The sequence below is a fragment of the Gymnodraco acuticeps genome, unplaced genomic scaffold (genome assembly GCF_902827175.1).
Source record: "Gymnodraco acuticeps unplaced genomic scaffold, fGymAcu1.1, whole genome shotgun sequence".
Classification (NCBI taxonomy): Eukaryota; Metazoa; Chordata; class Actinopteri; order Perciformes; family Bathydraconidae; genus Gymnodraco; species Gymnodraco acuticeps.
The window spans coordinates 1,282,062-1,301,768 of record NW_022990502.1 but is presented as its reverse complement, the minus strand read 5'-3'; the positions used below and the strand labels follow the sequence as shown (position 1 = coordinate 1,301,768).

The 19,707-nt window shown below is 43.1% G+C and overlaps 1 protein-coding gene across 3 annotated transcripts in view; it reads left to right on the top strand.

The window, feature by feature from the left end:
- Nucleotides 1-19,400, top strand: part of LOC117553048 (glucose-6-phosphate exchanger SLC37A4-like) — a 65,003-nt gene extending 45,603 nt beyond the window's left edge. Inside the window, exons 1-10 of one of the 3 annotated variants that reach the window (XM_034226809.1) lie at nt 1,463-1,614; nt 6,348-6,834; nt 7,571-7,803; nt 10,604-10,853; nt 16,386-16,538; nt 16,615-16,700; nt 16,789-16,902; nt 16,989-17,054; nt 17,930-18,068; nt 18,144-19,400. In XM_034226809.1, coding sequence (XP_034082700.1) covers nt 6,687-6,834; nt 7,571-7,803; nt 10,604-10,853; nt 16,386-16,538; nt 16,615-16,700; nt 16,789-16,902; nt 16,989-17,054; nt 17,930-18,068; nt 18,144-18,310 — 1,356 coding nt within the window. In that variant the 5' untranslated portion in view covers nt 1,463-1,614; nt 6,348-6,686 and the 3' untranslated portion in view covers nt 18,311-19,400. Of the gene's footprint in view, nt 1-1,462; nt 1,615-1,679; nt 1,822-6,347; nt 6,835-7,570; nt 7,804-10,603; nt 10,854-16,385; nt 16,539-16,614; nt 16,701-16,788; nt 16,903-16,988; nt 17,055-17,929; nt 18,069-18,143 lie in introns of those variants that run through there. The other 2 variants (XM_034226811.1, XM_034226812.1) reach the window with 2 other exon arrangements.
- Nucleotides 19,401-19,707: the final 307 nt, after the last annotated feature.

Sequence of the window (19,707 nt, the reverse complement as noted above, 5' to 3'; positions counted from 1 at the left end):
ACTTTTAACTGACTTGAAATGTTCTCACTTGCTTGGTTTCAAAACATAACAAATGCTATAATCTGTTCATTGGGGACCATAACATCGATGCTATTTTTCATTGCTGTTGTCGGCCACTATTGCTCACGTAAACTAGGGATGGGAATTTGAAAGCAAATGTATATTCGAATATTCGACCCCCCAAAAAACGGTTAACCGGTTAACCGAAATGTACATATCCTATAAAAAAAAAATGGGTAAAAAAATGTGTTTAAAAACTTTTTGCATAATGTTTTTTTTTACATTTTTTTTTTACCCAATTTTTTTTAAATAATTTTTTAGAAATACATACATGTTCAAATAAGTGTAGAAACCAAGTCGAATTTGTCAAATGTATTGAACTGGTGATCATAGTTTGACAGCTATAGCCCTACAGCTTTCATGTGTGGAGGCGATTCACAATCAGCCCAGCTGTAGAGAAGACCCTCTCAGCTGGAACGGAGGTTGCGGATATAGCAAGGTTTAGCATGTATATATAAGTTTAATTTGGCATAGTTTGACCTCTACACCGCACTCACTAACCTGGTCGAATGCACTTTGCCGCCACACACGGTTGCCAAGCAGCGCTTATTGTTGTTTAGGCTGGCCACTCATGTGTCGCGAGTGTTGACGGGGCGGGGGAGCACGCTCATGAACTGTTAGCACCGGAACCTCGCAACGGCTGCGGAGCTCATTTGCGCCACATTTGGGCCTAAGATGAGGTTTGAGTCTGCGTGATCTGCGTGTAGGGAGGGGCAGCAGCCATATCATTAGCTAGATTAGCTAGAACTAGCTAGATCTGATGGATTTGGACATAAACGCGAGTGAAGTATAACCGGACACGAGAGAGAGAGATCAGCACCTGCAGCTGAGGGAGGGACCGGTGAGCGGAGCAAAAGACACCTTTAGACGTCACCTAACACATTTAGCTATGGCACAGTCGTATATATATACATTATATATATATATACGTATATATATATATACATTGAATTATTCAATTTGATAATCAACTTAGACATCACTCCCAAAAAAAAATTGTTTTTTTAAATTAATAAAAATATTCATAACTCATATTCGAATACATGAATAATTATTCGAATACCTGAATAATTTCGAATATTCGATTAATCGTTCCCATCCCTAACGTAAACCTACTACTGCTGCACCCCCTGTTAACTCAGATGCACCCCAAGTGATTTTGTTCTGGAACCGGGCCTGATTTATTGTTCCCCCCTCAGAAAATAACTGTCCCCAGCCTTGCCCCCCCAGTCAAATTGATCTAGAACCGCCACTGCCTATCAGTAGTCTTTATATGACACGTTCAGGGAACCTCGGTTAACACTATGGACAAGGGACCAATAATATAATGAAGGAGCCCCGCCTCCCTGAAGATGCATTCGGGAACGGTGATCTTGGTGTAGCTATAAAGCATTTGACAGTACTGCCTGCAGAAGACTGGTGTCATGGTTCTGCCACAGTGGCTGCACCCTCCCCTTCTCTGTGTCTAACGGGGACGCGCTTAGGCGCTGCAGACTCGTGACGCGCATCGTCTGATTGCATGGATGGAAGCAGCGAGAGGCACGCGGATGAAAGGTAACAGCTTTGAAACCATGTCCTCTCTCAGAGACGCTAAACTGCGGTATGACGCAGCGTCCAGCATCCGTGAATCCGGCTTTTCGGCGGCATTTAGTCAAACACAGCCCTGAAGGACATTCGGATACACAAACAGCTCGCCACGAGTACCGTTAACACCGCTACAGGACATTAGCTACATGGCCCCGTGTAGAGAGGCTGTCCTGGGTATGTAATGGTGGTATAGCAGCCTGCCAGTGTAACAGAGCCTTGGTAGTACGCTAAAGCATGAATGTTATTGAGGTTGCGACTAGAAGTGATATCTAGCGGTCACACAAGGTCCTGCTACTTCCTCTTAACTTTAAGTTACTAACAAAAGACTACGAGCACGTCGCTGTATTAAGTTTAATCCTGTTTAGGACACCTGATTTTTGAAGGGTTGCTGACTGGAGACTTACACACAGCCAATGTCAGCAAGGACCAACTTTTATATTTCTTATTCTATTTCCTGAAATATACCAAGTACCAGAGTGTAGGAATACTTTGTTACAAGTAACAGTCCTGCATTCAAAAACGTTACTCAATTAAAAGTACCAAAGTACAAGCATCAAAATAAACGAAAAGCAATCATTATGCATATTGTCCCATTTCAGAATAATATATATTATATGTTTTGATGTGTCAATCAAGCTGGTTAATGTTGAACTGATTTTAATTATTTTATTCACTGCTAATTAGCATGTGAATTTACTCCAGGTGTAACTAAAGTCTTATTTTAGTTTTGATCATATAGTTTATTATTAATCTATATCTGCAAAGTAACTAAAGGTACTAAATAAATCTAGTGTAAAAGTACACTATGTATCTCTGATTTGTAGTTGGGTAGAAGTACAAAATAGCATACACAAAAAAAAAATAATAAAAAGTACCTCAAAATTGTACTTAAAGGTCCCATGTCATGCTTTTCCAGTTATTACCCGCAGTGTTTCCCCGCTGCTACGCAGCTGCTACAGGGCACCAGCCAGGTACCCAAAAAAAAGAAAAAAGGGGAGTGATTAGTAAAATATACATAAAGAATACTAACTAGGTAACATAAGATAAGAATAAACAAGTTTAAATTATTTGTTATTGGTTGTGATCATATTCTAAAGATGTTTGGATTATTGAAAAGTATACAGCTCCCTTTGAGTGTTGAGAGCTGTATCCATAAATTCATTTTGTGCTCAAAGTGCACCAGATTGATGCTTTTCACTTCAACATTAAAAAAAAAAAATCTTCCCGGGGGTGCATGCCCCCGGACCCCCCTAGAGGAGATGAGGTCCACCCCCAAATAAAGCAGGTTAAAATAATTATATTGCATACATTTTATTTTGATTGTTTGTTATGTGGATGTGTAGTATTAGTGTTACTTTTTCAATAAAGATGATTTAGCAAAATACACCTGTAGAGCCTCAAGAGCCTTTCTTGTGCTGGCAAACACATAGAAACATATTGATGGGGCGCACTTCGCATGCACACACACTAAAAAATTCCACGCGCTCCGCGCTCACATTTTGCTAGGCCCGTGTGCCTTAGCACCGCTGCTATGACTCCATCCTAGGGGAAACACTGACCCGTCCCCTTGTGTGTTATGAAGGTTGTTATTAGTGGTGCACGATAATTATCGGCCCGATAATTATCGGTCCGATATTAGGAATTATGACGTCATCCCGATAAACCCGATAACAGTATTAATAGCCCCGATAATATACAATATATTTTTTGGGTAAAAGAAAAGAAAAAAATACTGCGGTGTGGGTGGATTGGGATGAGGGGCGCTTGTTTTTCACTCGGCTCCTCCCGTTTTGCCAGTACTGTGGTATTAGTGGTTTAGGAAGAGGGGAGTTTTTCACAAATCCAGCGCTCCCTAACTCATGCCTGGTTGTGACGTAAATGGTCTGCGGCCGTGAAGCGAGGACAGTAAACAAACATGTTGCCGGTAGTATGAGACTATTTCAAAGTTTCAGAGTTAGATAGTTTGCTTGCTATTTGTATTAACAAATGCAATGCAGAAGTTCCACGAGGAGGGAAAAAGGCAACGGGCTATAATACTTCCAACCTGATTGGTCACCTGAAACATCGCCATCACTACGATGGTGTGTTAAAAGCGTACGAAGACGCCTGCGCTGCTAAACTAGCGGCGAATCCAAAGCCAGCTGCAAAGGCACCGGGGCTTTTACCTATCGACGAGGCTTTTGAAAAAGGCAAGAAGTTTGCCAGAGAAGACCCCAGGGCTAAAACGATCTCTAACTTCATCATAGAAATGATGGCGCTTGACGAGAGTCAAAACAACTGTTCTTGGCTTTGTTTTGTTCATAGTAGTAATGCTCATGTCATTTGCTCACTACTAGTCTTTTTTTTACCACCAGGTGTGCAAAAACTACAGGTACATTTAATATATATATATATATATATTATTATCGGTTATCGGTATCGGTATCGGTCTTGAGAAGCAGGAAGTTATCGGTATCGGTTTCAAAAAACCAATATCGTGCATCCCTAGTTGTTATGCATGTAAACGGTCTGCAAAGTCACAAACCCTCAAAGTACACCCTGTAGCGAGTAAAACTCTAACACAGAAAATACCTGTCTATGCTGCCCCAGAACGCCTCGTTGGAGATTTCTCTTTTTCTTCTTGGGTACAGTGACGTGCCCATACCCAATGGACCCATTGGTCCAAATGGACCAATCCGTGGAGCCGTTAGGTTAAGTCCGCGGATTGGTCCAAATTGACCAATCTGCGGACTTCCTCACACACACACTCAATATTTTCTCACCTGCAGCTCCACGATTTCTCCTCCCTGAGATGGCGGGGTGTGTGTGTGTGTGTGTGTGTGTGTGTGTGTGTGTGTGTGTGCGCGTGTGTGTGTGTGTGTGTGTGTGTGTGTGTGTGTGTGTGTGTGTGTGTGTGTGTGTGTGTGTGTGTGTGTGTGTGTGTGTGTGTGTGTGTGTGTGTGTGTGTGTGTGTGTGTGTGTGTGTGTGTGTGTGTGTGTGTGTGTGTGTGTGTGTGTGTGTGTGTGTGTGTGTGTGTGTGTGTGTGTGTGTGTGTGTCAGACGGCCACTGGGCTCATAGGGAGGGGGGGGGCAGGATCTCCAACAAGCCGTTTAGGACAGAGAGTGAATACACATACTACACAGAGATGCTGTATGAGAAACCAATGTGACTTTGGAAAATTGCACAATATAAATCAATTCTAGTATACCTCAACAATGGAACTATGATCAGTAGAAATGGCCATGACATGGGAGCTTTAAGTACAGTACTTGAGTAAATATACTTAGTTACACGGAAAAATACTGAGCCACTATGTAACCTCACACAGGGGGGGTGCTCTTAAGATCAAGGTGTCTGCAATGAAACTACCATCACCTGAAGAAAGGCAACTTCAGATACAGAAAGTGTGTACTGTTTAAATATAAAGACTCTACCTGCCCATTCATGCTCTGGTGTGTCAAATCAATATATCATTTATTATTAGGGCCGGGACTTTAACGCGTTAATTAAGATTAATTAATTACACAAAAATTAACGCGTTAAAAAAATTAACGCATTTTAATCGCACTTATTTTTGCACCGCGGAACGTTTCTCACTGGATGAGTTTCAGGCGTACCGATTATACTGGAGCACCAACTAACGTTCATGACTTCAGACAACAACAAACCACAGTGAACAACAGTGGGAAATGTTGTTTTAAAAAACGGACGGATGGAAGCGTCGATAAGAGCACGGTTGTGTGCAAATTATGCAAAAAGGAATTCGCATATCACCGCAGCACATCAAGCCTCAAGTATCACCTCAATGCAAAAACATATAGCAGCTAGCGTGGACGTTAGCCTCTTTTATCGCGTTCACACCAAAAAGAGCCGGTACTAAAATTAGTTCATGAGAATCTTTTTACCCCCACGAAAGTCCCTGCTAGAGAGCAGAGAGCTGCTAGAGAGCAGGGACTTTCGTACGGCTCTCTTGTGAGAAAAGAGCTATATTTCTGATTGGCTGGGCGGATTGCAAACCACGCCCCGTAAAACTCCCAAAAAGTTTTGTGAAGCCGCCATTTTATTATCCTCGCATTAGCATTATTAGCATTAGCCCAGCGCAGAAACGCAGAGAGACTAACTTATGGCAACCCAAAATAAAACATGGGAGCGGTGGAGATGAGGAGGTGTCGGCGTTCTAGCGATTTACTAGGAAGGCTTCAGTAGAAGCTGCTGGGAGTCCCAGCAGCTTCTACTGAAGCCAGTCCCCAACTCCGGGGACTTCCGGCCGGGGACTTTGGGCGGCAGTATACGCCGTGAAGTGGTTTGCGGCCTGCCAGTAAACCCAAAGCAGAAGAAGTGACGTCAGTGGCTTCATTTGCCTAATCCTCCCCCAGGTTCAAAGAGTTCTCATGAACTAAGTTCTCATGAACCTTTGTGGGAAAAGTACTGCGGTGTGAATGCGCCTAATGGTATACTAAAATCCATGTGAAAAAAATTGCTTCTCACTGTTCTTAGGTCAAATATTTACATGTGATTAAAAATGCGATTAATTTCGATTAATTAATTACAAAGCCTCTAATTAATTAGATTAATTTTTTTAATCGGGTCCCGGCCCTATTTATTATCTTTTATCCGACTATTTAAAACAAATATATACATGTGCTAACTTAATATCTGTTTTTGTAAAATGAGCAGTCATTATTACTCCTGTAATTTATTATGTTGTTTTCCTTTTAGGTCGGTGTCAGCTTACATCCCTTAACCAGCAGTGTCGGACACACAGAGCCTCCAGCCTGCAGCAAGAGCGCTGTCCAAAGACTTTCTCCTCATGGAATATATTTAATCAGTGCCGCTCAGACAATGCTACATCTACTGCAAACAAGTAGATAGCCCCTCAACTTTTGCCAAGAACAGTCCAACAAGGGCAGCTGATAGCAGCGCAACGATCAGGTGGACTGCAATCTAGATGCCAGAGGACCAAGATTCAAGACGGCACTGAAGAAAATACTCCTTTTCAAATTATTGTTTTTCCTCATTATCCCTTAAATTGAGCATCTTTGTTCTTCAAGTGCAATCATGGGGGCCACCGGCTACGGTTACTATCGTGCGACCATCTTCCCCTGCATGTTCATCGGCTATGCGCTGTTCTTCTTCAACAGGAAGACCTTCTCCTTTGTCATGCCCTCTGTGATGGAGGAGATACAACTGGACAAAGATGACCTAGGTGAGACTGAAGCAATAATATAATTATTTGTTTGTTTGTTTGGTGCAATCATCAGGTGTGTTATTAGGCGGTAGTTTGACAAAGAAATTGTGCATTAGGGCCTACATATGCTTTATTTAGCTTGCAAAATACACACAGTACAAATACATTAACATGTACTGTACACACAGACAACACTGCTTACAGGCTTATTCATACAGTTGTATTATTTCGCTGATGTCTTGAATTGTCACCTTTATCACCACACTTGACCTCAGTGAATAGCCTTTGCTAATAGCTTAAATGTTCAGGTGGAGAACAATAGAGTGTACTGAATATTGTAATATTAAACTGACCATTACTATCAAACACATTGTTGCTCTGCGCTAAATGCTAATATAATGAATGATGACATGCTCACAGTCAGTTAAATCATGAACTAAAGTTTAAAAGTTTGACCTGATAAATAGTGCTTGAAAAAGAGGCAGATTGTCTATACAGTATAAGCTATGAAGTCCATCTCATAGTTATAGTAGAGATATCTCTCTCTACTACAAATGTCAACCTACTGGTGGTGCTATAGTAAAAGTCAGAGGATCAGAGTCAGTGAGATTCATCCTCTGTGAACCATGAGTGTCAAACCCCTCCTGGGAGGGAAGCCTTCACAGAAGCAAAGGCCCCAGAGCTACAGCCCCTGTCTGTATGTGCTGTTTCTCGGTGTGTTGCTCTAACAGTAACTGTCATGGTTTCCCTGCAGGTCTGATCACCAGCAGCCAGACCATGGCCTACGCCATCAGTAAGTTCATCAGCGGCGTGCTGTCGGACCAGATCAGCGCCCGCTGGCTCTTCTCCATCGGCCTCTTCTTGGTGGGAGGCATCAATGTGGCCTTCTCCTGGTCCTCCACGGTCCCCATGTTCTCTCTGCTCTGGTTCATCAACGGCCTGGGCCAGGGTTGTGGCTGGCCCCCATGTGGGAAAGTGCTGCGCAAGGTAATAGCATCCCGTGTGCCACGTCATGCAACACAGAGATATTCCGTATAATGTTCACTGCCAATGGTATTCCCACTCTTAATACTTTGTGATGCCTTAAATTACATTGAGCAGCTAGTGTAAGGGTGTTAAACCGGAGTGGGAACCACCTGCTGCGGCATTGGCCCCATTCCAAACGAACCCCTACACCCTCCCACACCGTGATGGAGTGAACTCCGTACTCGGTTGCACACTAAATGTCTATTATATCCTACTGCACACTTAATATTAATAATATCCTACTTTTTAAATTGTGTTCGCTGTAATTTGGCACTTCATAGTGTTTATTAGTCAGAAAGTCTCCAGATTTTCCTCTTTCACAGTCAACTTGCAGGTCTTCCTTGAAAAAGAGATCGTTGATCTCAATGGGATTTTCTGCTGGTTAAATAAAGGCTACAAACAAACTTGTAAATGTGACCTGCTCCATCGAAATCAGTCGCATTGACCCGAAGACACATTTTGAGTTGTATACACTGTTGGAAAGAGGATATTCCTAGCTTTCTAATGATATCAGGATTGTTTTTGTACTCCAAATATTAAGCGAAATATGTCACATTATATAATGACTGTCACAGAGTCATCATTTTGAGAAAAAGGCCTTCAAAGTTTTCTCTTCTCTGGAATCCATCGGTCTGATATTAGCGGAGCAAATTATTAAAAATACTACGGAGGGAAGATACTGACTTGATGTAAGTAACTATCTGGGGAAGTTGTGAGGTGATATGTTTTTTTGTTGTGTCCTTTTCACCTGCAATGCCTTGGTAACTGCATGCAAATTAGCGCATTTTAATTAAGCCTAGTTAACGCATAATTTGCATATCAATGTGGCGATTGTGATGACGTTATTAGATACACATTTTACTGTATTCACTTTAAGTTAGCCTGTATGCCCATGATACATTGCCTTAGCTAAACCTTGAGCTAACTTATCTATTAGCTAGTAGCCTACCTTAGTTAACTATATTTGTTAGTATCTTTTAGCTAATTAGCTGTAAACTCGAGGCACTGGCAGTTTAGTAATTTGTTCATCACCACTCACCTTCAAAATAAGCCAAGAAAAGCCGGCATAACATGGCACAGTAAAGTGGGAGGTGCTGCTACCTGTCTGTCTGAAGGGACTGCCGATGTCCGCACCGCTGTGCAGGAGACGTGGAGGGAGGGAGAGCATCGGAACTTCACATTCTAATCTCCCGATCTGATATTTTAATTTTGTATTCAATCAATATATTGTTGGAAAGGGAAACTGTGCGCGAACAGCAGTAGATATATATTCATTTATAAAGATTAAAAAAGGGCAGGGGATCAAGCCCACTTTGATGTCTATGTGTGCACGTGCCTGGTCATATAGTATTTCATACCTGTTTTTCATGTATTACTATCTGACATCACATACATCGTAGCATTAAAGTTCACAGTTTATTTGATTAGCGGGTCTGCCCTCACCAAGACTGTAAATACAGCGGCAAGATTTGGAATGAAACCGAGTCCTAACTTTTCCTAACTGCCATTTAGAATCAACATTAAAAATCTTTAGTGGCATCCTTTTTTTTGGAAAGCTGTTTGACTTTTGCAACAGTTCCTGTAAATACACAGACCTATACAATCAAATGCAACAGCAACCGTTTTCTAGACACTAGTATATATTATCCTATACAATGTACCTTGAAGTTGTTGACATATATCTGACAATATAACATTCCGTTTTTTATTTTGCACAGTTTAAGAGACAATGTTCGACAGCGTTGTAGTGAGGTAGCGCAGCAGGTTAAGTCTGGACGGATTCAGATTCCCTGTTTGATGTTTTAATAATCCCTACCCCCTGTCGTTGGTTTGGAACAGTATAAATGTGGCTGAATTTCCCACCTCCAATGAGGATTGGAGGTGGAGTTTCTTCTGAGAGAGAAGGCATCTGTCTGGTGCCTGTTGGAGGCATCATGTTCCTGCTCTCACACAGAGCTGACCTTTGAGCCGAGGAGATGCCAACCTCTACAGCATGTACAGGACACTGAATGTCCAACAGTGCTGGGTCTGTGAGATTGTTGAGGTTGTCTAACAATCTGCAAAACTCAATCACATATACCTTTTGGATCATAAAGGTCTGGTTAACGGTATGCATTAGAGGCTTTACAAACAAACCTTAAGGCTTTTCTTGCTTTGACACCACTTGAAGCTTGTAAGAAGCTGCCTTAAGAGTATCAGTGCTCAAAAGTGTGGGGAATAAATAGGCTTTGGCATGTGTTCAATGTGCTCGAGGGGATCAGATTACAGGATAAAGGAGTATATATAGTAGATCCTTCCTTAAAGAAAAAGGGCTTTGAGCAAAAGGTCTCGTGACACTTACCATCTTTTAATAGCCGAACAGTTGCTGCAGCTCTGTAGCTCCTGTTCCACAGCTGAGGATCAACATGTTCTTTAAGAAGCTTCTGGGCAGCCTAGTCACTTCTCACGTTCCTTAATACTACTGTATGTTGTCCTGGGAATGCGTATTGCTATCTCTCCACCAGCAGTACAAAAATCAATGAAAAAGTATTTTGATTAGTAGGTCAGACATTTGCTGTTTGGCCATGTTTCTATTATTTGTCCTTGTCTCAATTCAATATAAAAGAAACATGAATTCTTAATCAGCATTTTTCTGACCATGCCCTTTGGGTTGCTTCAGGAAAGTTGAACATGGAAAGTAAAAACATGTACTCACTGCAGTATGAAGTTTGTAGACATGCACATGAAGGTACATGTCTTTCTTCTGTGTCTCCTCCGTCAGTGGTTCGAGCCCTCCCAGTTTGGAACATGGTGGTCTGTGATGTCCTGCAGTATGAACCTGGCAGGAAGTCTGGGTCCCATCCTGGTCACAGTGCTGCTGCAGTACTACGACTGGAGGACCATCCTCACCATGTCAGGCATCGTGTGTGCCAGCTTCTCCTTCGTGTGCGTGCTGTTCGTAAAGAACGAGCCGAAGGATGTGGGCCTGCCCAGCATCCAGGCTGCAGCCAAGAAAGGAGCAAAGGCTGGAGGTGAGTCAAGAGCAGGAGCACTGAGGGGAGATGGGAAAACAGTTCCTCTACACGTTTCATCTGAGGCATTAAACCCTCCTCTCTGGTCTGTCCCAACAACACATAGTTATATGTGTATGTATATATATATATATATATATATATGGGAATATGTGTGGATACAATGTCCACATAATCTACGGGTAAGTAGGACTGACAGTAGTGTTACATAACAACCAGGAGTACACTCGTACAATCAGCAGTTAAAGAAGACTATACAATGATGCTAAAGACTTATCATTTCTTTAGGGAAAGAACAATTATCAATATAATTATTGAATGCAAATGTTAGTTAGTTGATCACATTCCATGTAATTTAGATTATGCTTTTATCTAAAGTGAAATACATATACTTAAATACCATAGACATCCTACGAGAGCATTTTGGGGTTAAGCGTCTTCGACAAGGGATCGAACCACTGACCCTCTGATTGGAAGATGCCCATTAACCCTCCTGAGCCACAGCTGATTGACAGAAAACGACATTGACATTACAGGAGTACACATGTGATGGACTCAAACCAACTGCACAGTTGTATAGAACATTTCAGTCAAAGTAGTCTAGCCAAAACCAATAATTTGTCATTTTAGTCAAACGTATTTCACAATAAGATTATATCTTGTCCTTATTTGATGAAAAACACAGGTTGATTAGAAAGCAGCTTTGCAGAGAGTATTATGGTCAGGTTTGTGGTGTTTTACTCTGTGTTATGGCCACATTGCTTCCCTTCTGATAAAACAATGCATTCGCTTTTTTTCTCCGCCTCATTGTAGTGAAAATGGGCCCAAATATCATGTTGTTTCTTTCTCCCAAGCAGTGGTGGCTTTAGACTTTTTCGTTGTCAGTAATTTTGACGGACAGGATCGTAACATTTCCGTCATAATCCATTATTATCCGTCGAGTGCACAATTTATCAATCACTCGCGCTGACGGGGGGGTATTCGGTTAACGCGAGTGCGACCACTGCTCCCAAGCCCTGTTGTTGCCATTTTATTTTCTGTTAAATAAGGTTAGTTAGACCATGAGTTAGACCCGAGTCTTCCTGACAGTTCATATTTTGCCGCTGCCCGGTGTAATTCAAATCTACCGCCGCGCGCAGCACAGACACACAGCTGCTGCCCTGCCGCAGCACCGGAAATGGAACTGCTGGGAGAAAAACTGACTATCAGAGATGTAACGTTATCTTTGATAATATTTCGTCTCTTCATTTTTCGTCAACGAAAGTAAAGAGAGATTTTGGCATAGTTTTTATTTAGTAAACTACATTTTTGTCTCGTCACTTTTCGTCAACGATATTGCATGATGATTTCGTTACAGTTATTGTTTACTGCCGTCGGTGCCGTGTCGTCATCGTCTCGTTTTCGTCATGGAAAAAAAGGTCGTTGACGAACATATTTCGTCATAGTTTTAGTCAACGAAATTAACACTAGTGTGTCCATGGTTTTGACTCTGTGTGTTGAGCGCAGCGGCGTCTGCTTTTTGCAGTACAGTAACTAAAGTAGGACTAAGCATACCGGTGGTTTCTGTGGACCTGTCTGCCCGTTTTGTGAATGCACTGCGCGCGTGCGCACTTGTGTGGCATTGTTTGGGATTACCTAACTAGCGTGCGTCCCCCCCAGTAAAAAAATACCCACTACACCACTGACTTCATCGGTGAAAGTTCTCATATCAAGCTTCTGGAAGAAATTATGGAATTGGCATTTTCAACTATGAACATAGTGAACAGAAAGTCGCCTGCCCCTCAATGGCCCCAGCCTGGCCCACCCAGTAAAATTGGTCTAGAACTGCCACTGTATGGCATAGGCATTATCATAGCCAAAATTATCCAAAAATAAATAAAGAGCCATTAAGGTCAACCGTGGAACACAAGAGATTAGACGACCATCACCAGACTCATTTTCCTGTGTACGAACAATTGCATTTCAATTATTAGATCAGAGGTCACCAAGTTCAGGAGCCAAGAGGTCACAGAGGCTGAGAGGTTGCAGACAAATCTGGCACCCCCCTGATATTATTGGCACCCCTTGAGGGGGGCTCGGGCCCCCAGGATTGGAGCCAATGCTCTAAAGCAGTGCTGCTCACCCCTGCATTTTACTGCACATATTGTAAAGCTTACATTATATGTCTCTGATGTAAAGTATAAGCAGTCAGATAGCATCTTCACAATGTAACAGGAGGACACACTCAAGGTTCAAGGTCAAGGTTCTTTATTTTGTCATACGAACACAGCTACATTGTAGTTATGCAGATGAACATTTTAGGTCACAGGCTTCTCCAACAGTGCAATACAATAACACAGATAAACAGAAAAATATATTGCAAGTAAATAGTAAAAACAAAAATAGTTTAAAAAAGTGAAATAGTGCAATAAGAGTCTATTATGCACATTTTGGGATTATTTATTAGAGAAATAGATAAATAATTACTAAGTAGCAGATGAATGTTATGGATGTTGTTTCAACAGTTCAGGTGTTTAACCGTGTTATTGCCTGTGGGATGAAACTGTCCCTGAGTCTGGTGGTTTTAGTCCTGATGCTGCGGTACCGCCTGCCAGACGGCAGCAGACTGAGCAGTTTGTGGCTGGGGTGATGGGGGTCTTTTATGATCCTGAGGGATTTCTTCCTGAGCCGCTGGGAGTAAAGGTCCTCCATGGATGGCAGCTCCATCCTGGTGATGTTCTGGGCAGTTTTCAGTTTTCAGTTTTCTGTAAAGCCTTACGATTGAGGGCGGTGCAGCTGCCGTACCAGGCCGTGATGCAGCCAGTCAGGATACTCTCTATGGTGCACCTGTAGAAGGTCAGGATACTCTCTATGGTGCACCTGTAGAAGGTCAGGATACTCTCTATGGTGCACCTGTAGAAGGTCAGGATACTCTCTATGGTGCACCTGTAGAAGTTGCAGAGTATCCTGGAGTCCATGTTGAATCTCCTCAGCCTGCAGAGGAAGAAGAGCCACTGTTGAGCTTTCTTGGTGATGGTGGTGGTGTTGTGAAGAGTCCATGTCAAGTCCTCAGTGATGTGGACCCCGAGGAACCTGAAGCTGCTGACTCTCTCCACCGTAGTCCCATTGATGGCGATGGGGGTGTGTCCCTCTCTCTGCTGCTTCCTGTAATCCACAATCAGCTCCTTTGTTTTGCTGACGTTGAGATGGAGGTTGTTATCCTGGCACCAAGATATCAGGTTTTCGACCTCCTCTCTGTACGCCGTCTCGTCGCCGTCTGTGATCTGGTTGATGACGGTCGTGTCATCAGCAAACTTCACGATGGTGTTGGAGCTGTGTGTGGCCACGCAGTCGTGAGTGAACAGGGAGTAGAGGAGAGGGCTGAGCACGCAGCCTTGAGGGGCTCCGGTGTTGAGGATCAGGGTGGAGGATGTGATGTTTCCCACCCGCACTGCCTGGGGTCTGCCCGTCAGGAAGTTCAGGATCTAATCACAGAGGGCGCTGTTGAGCCCGAGGTCTCTGAGCTTGATGACCAGCTTGGAGGGCACAATGGTATTGAATGCTGAACTGTAATCAATGAACAGCATTCTCACATGTGTTCCTCTGGTCCAGGTGTGAGAGGGCAGTGTGGATGGTGAGGGCTATGGGCCTATGGCGTCGTCTGTGGACCTGTTTGCTCTGTAGGCAAACTGCAGGGGGTCCAGAGTCAGGGAGGGAGAAGGTGATGAAGGTTTTGACTAACCGCTCAAAGCACTTCATGATGATAGAAGTGAGTGCTACTGGGCGGTAGTCGTTGAGGCTGGTGATTTTTGTCTTTTTGGGGACAGGAACGATGGTGGAGTATTTAAAGCATGTGGGGACTACAGACTGCAGCAGGGACCTGTTGAAGATGTCTGTGAACACCTCTGCCAGCTGAACTGCACACACCCTGAGAACAGGTGCAGGAGCCTTGTGTGGGTTAACCCTTTTAAAGGATTTACACACATCTGCCCTGTTTAAAACAAAAGGGCAGGGCTCCTGGTCCTTCTGTGCCTCCACAGCCTGGCTGCTCTCAAAACGTGCAAAAAAACTGTTCAGCTCATCTGGGAGAGATGCGCATGCAGACACTCCTGCAGCACCCCCCGCTGCTCCTTTGTAGTCTGTCATTGTTCTTAGTCCCGCCCACATGTTCCGGGTGTTACAGCCTTTGAAGTCAGATTCCACCTTCTCTTTGTACTGTCTCTTTTCACTGCTGATAGCTCTCCGGAGTTCATACCTAGAATTCCTGAACTCCTCCAAATCTCCAGCTCTGTGTGCGATAGTGCGCGCCTTCAGTTTGCCACGCACCTCGCCGTTTATCCAGGGCTTTTGATTTGGGAATGTTCGCACAGAAACCTTCAGTACCACGTCATCGATGTATTTCCCAATGTAGCAGATGACCGTGTCTGTGTGTGTGTTGATGTTATTGTCCTCAAACACACTCCAATCCGTAGATTCGAAGCAATCCTGCAGAGCTGAGTCTGACTCCTCACTCCATCGCTGTACTGTCCTTGTTACCGGTCTGTCCCGTTTTAGTTTCTGCCTGTAAGCAGGCAGCAGTGAGATGTGGTCTGATTTGCCGAAGGGAGGGCGAGGGAGAGCCTTATATCCATGTCGGAAAGGGGAATAAACATGGTCCAGTATGTTTCCCCCGCGGCCCGGGCAGCTGATGTGTTGGTAGTACTTCGGCAGGACCTTCTTCATGTTAGCGGTTTTAAAATCCCCGGCCACAACAAACGCCACCTCTGGCCCTGAAGTCTCGGTCTTGTCGATAATCCCAAACAGCTGATCGAGTGCCGTGTTGTTGTCGGCGAGCGGCGGAATCTGTGATCACAACAGATGAGAATTCTCTCGGCAGGTGAAAAGCCCGGCATGAGATCATGAGGTGCTCTAAATGAGCGGAACAGTCCGAAGAAATAACCTTCACATCTGTGCACCAGTTGTTATTAGTCACACACCGCCACCTTTATTTTTCCCAGAGTTAACTTTCCTGTCCTGGTGAAAAATAGTGAATCCGTCAGGAACAATGGCGGAGTCCGGGATAGCGGGGTTGAGCCAAGTCTCAGTGAGAATGAACACGTTACAGTTCTTAATGTCCCGTTGAAAAGCAATCCGACTTCTGAGTTCATCTAGCTTATTTTCAATGGATTGAACATTAGCCAGAAGAATACTTGGAAGAGGGGGTCGGTTTTCTCGTTTCCTCAGTCTGACCAGCAGCCCGGCACGGGACCCCCGCTTTGTCTTCCTCCTGCGTCCCTCAGGTAGGACGGCAGGAGGCAGCCATGGCGAATCTCCATTGTCTGTCGGTGGGTTATTGTCCACAAAGTTTCTGATGTGAAGAAGTTCCTTTCTGCTATATTGTATAGCAGAGTTGGTGCGGTCGGCTTGCATGTTGCGAACCATGTTAAAAGCAAAGTGATGGCTGTGCAGTAAAGAATGAGTAATCATAATAGTTTTATTAAGCACACATACAAGTGCACTTCCTGTATTACACTCATATTTCCCTTTGCATTGCATATATCTGTTTGTGTACAGGAAACAGTGAGAGCACCCTGAAGGAGTTCCTCCTCTCCCCCTTCCTGTGGGTGCTGTCTCTGGGCTACCTGGTGGTGTTCGGCGTGAAGACGGCTGCCACTGACTGGGGACTGCTGTTCCTCATTCAGGATAAGGGCCAGACGGTCCTCATGGGTATGTTGTTTTAATTGTCACAGATTTGTATTTCCTCCTGCTGGTGAATGGGGCTGACCCCCAGTGTTCCCCACAGGCAGCACCTACATGAGTGCCCTGGAGGTGGGGGGCTTTGTGGGCAGCCTGGCAGCGGGCTTACTCTCTGACAGAGCTGTGTCTCGGGTGAGTGACAGCCATGGGATAGATTGGGCAAAAATGATTATTAATCAGAGTACAGTGTTAAAAAAAAGGATCCTCTCTTTGACTTCAGCAAGGTTTGGGCACCCACGGAAACCCCCGCCACGGCCTGCTCCTCTTCATGATGAGCGGGATGTGTGTGTCCATGTACCTGTTCAGAGTCACCATCACACCTGAAATCCCCCAGGTAACTGCACCTTCAATTAATACTGTGCATGGAATAAACATGTGTGCCGTATTGAAACTTCACCAGAGATTATGGTCTGTCCTCAGGAGGCGCCTCTTTGGGTCCAAGTCATTCATCCTGTCTCTGTCCTCATTGGTGTATCAGAAAAAGAGGTATGTTAAAAAAAACTGGTTGAATTTAACTAAATACATTTACTTAAGTACAAGTTTGACTTTATTTGAGTATTCTCACTTTATGTTACTTTATACTTTTATTCCATTAACTTTGGAGGCATATGTTGTTCTTTTTATTCCACTATATTTATTTTACAGCATTAGCTCATTACCTGTTTTTTATTATTCTTACAAAGTATAAATCAATGCAAATGATATGATTTATTATTACAGATCAAGCTACCCAACAGTATACAAAGTACTTGAATTGAACTCACTTTTACCGGAGGCAACATTAAAATGATTAACATTGGTTATTGCATCAATAAGTATAATCCCATTATTTATACATGATTTTAAAATTCCCTCTGGAGGGAACACAGGGAACTAAGCCTTTGCAGACCATTGACATGCACAGAAAGGAGAGGGAAAACCCCCCAAAACACAAGAGGGTATTAAGTGTATCTTTAATGCGAATACTTTTGTTCTTTAAAATATTTTTTATGCAGTACTTTTACATGTAACAGAGTATTTGTATACTGTAGAATTGTAAGAGATCTGAGTAATTCTTCCACCACCGCTCAAAATCACTATGAGTGTTATGGGCCTTACAATTTGATGAACTGAATGTTATTAAGGAGGCTGTGGCGAAGTGGACTAGTGTGTTGGTGTTGGGATCAGGGGAGCACAGGTTCAAACCCCACTGCAGTCAGCATGTCGTTGTGTCCCTGAGATACTTCACCCCAAATTGCTCCTGTGGGGATTACCCACAGTATTGAGTAAATTGGATAAAAGCGTCTAACAAGTGACATGTAATGTAATGTTATTAACACATTCAAGAACACTGATCCACGTTTTCTCTTTGTCACACACAGATCTGGATCCTGTTCCTCGGTGCTATGTTTGGATTTTCTTCCTACGGACCAATCGCCTTGTTTGGGGTGATAGCCAGTGAATGTGCTCCTCCGAATTTCTGTGGAACCTCTCACGCTGTTGTGGCTCTGATGGCTAATGGTAGGCTCCAGATTCACACGTGTATCATCACTGTAGTCTAATTCATCAGTCTAAACACACTTTGTTCTGTTGCAGTGGGGGCGTTCATGGCGGGGCTTCCCTTCAGCACTATTGCCAAACATCACAGCTGGGACATGGCCTTCTGGGTAGCCGAGGTGATAATGGCCTCTGCCACCATTGGCTTCTTCCTCGTACGCAACATGCGTACCAAAATGGGACGCATCGCAGAGAAAATGGACTAACGTGTCTTCCTGAAATGAGATGAAGGTTGATGACATGTTATGTGACAAACGGCCTATCACTAAAGACAGCTCCTTTTACAGAATACTGCACATTAATACGTCAATTTGAACAAAAATACTGATCGCCATATTTGTTCTGATGAATTGGGTTTATGTAGATGCTCCGGTGGGGTGTAAGTCATTAAACTACTTTAGATAGAATTACATTACTTAAACTCAATGCCAGGCAGAAATATGTAGTTTTCTACAGCCTTGCAACATACATTTTGGTGGGTTTTTTGCCAACTAAACTAAACTTATTCTCTGTACTTCACAAAAAGTCTGCCTTATGACTCCTAATGAACTTTAAAGGGTTTAAGTGTTTGTATTTTGCATGCACACTTAATATGAAAGGTTTAACTTCCATTATAAAAATAAAAAGTCAATGTTTTTGATCACCATAATGATCAAAAAATGAAAGAGCCAAGAGGATCCCTGTCGCATATGTACAGATGTTCTTGTCCTGTTCAACCACACAAAGAAAGTAGATGTCTTCCATTTCGTCAGAGGCAGTACTCGCATAGAGACCTTTCAGTTTAATGGCAGCTGTACACTCAAAAGAACCTGGACATAGTGTAGTGTTGAGGCCTGTTGACATCAGGTGGATGCATGCTGCTCATTGCGTACTTGCCTTCAGTGGAGGTCACTTCTCTTGAACTTATTGAATGTTTTCTGATGGGCCTGTATGTTCTAAACTATTGTCTGTCTTTGTATTACTAAGTTTACTGATGAAAACGAATCATCATTTCACTGAAATGAAGTCATTGGAGAACATGTTATTTGTTTACGCAGTGTAATGCTAGTTGATGCAGAATAACACTCGCCAGCTTTTGTGATGCTTTCAAGGATCACTCGAGGAGTTGTCTCACTGCCACTGTAGCTCTGTACAGATATAATATAATATTAACTTCCTCATCCAAAAAATCTGAGTTTTGTCAACTCAACAATTACTGTGATTTTACAATAAATATGTTGTACAGTAAATGTCTAATTTGTTCGGTTTTTCTTCTGTAAACTTGCAAAATACATGAATAAACCTTCAATAAGCTGCTATTCCAACCCTATGGCAATTGTTTTAATACTTTATATATTGAGACAGTTTAAAGTGGCTGTACAGTAAGTGTTCCTCTGGCTGTGAAAGCATCCGTCTTTATGCAGATTCTACGTGATAGATTTGTAATCCAGTGAAACTTCTGCAGCGGGAGTTGCAGAAATCATGTGGGCATCTTACAGTTTCATTGTTTTTAAGGTTTGTCTTTCTCTCCCGCTTGCTGCAGAGAAACACTGCGCTGATTCCACTCTTTCACTAACTCAAACTCAGAGTCAGAATACTTGGGTTTTGTGACAGTTGCTCCATT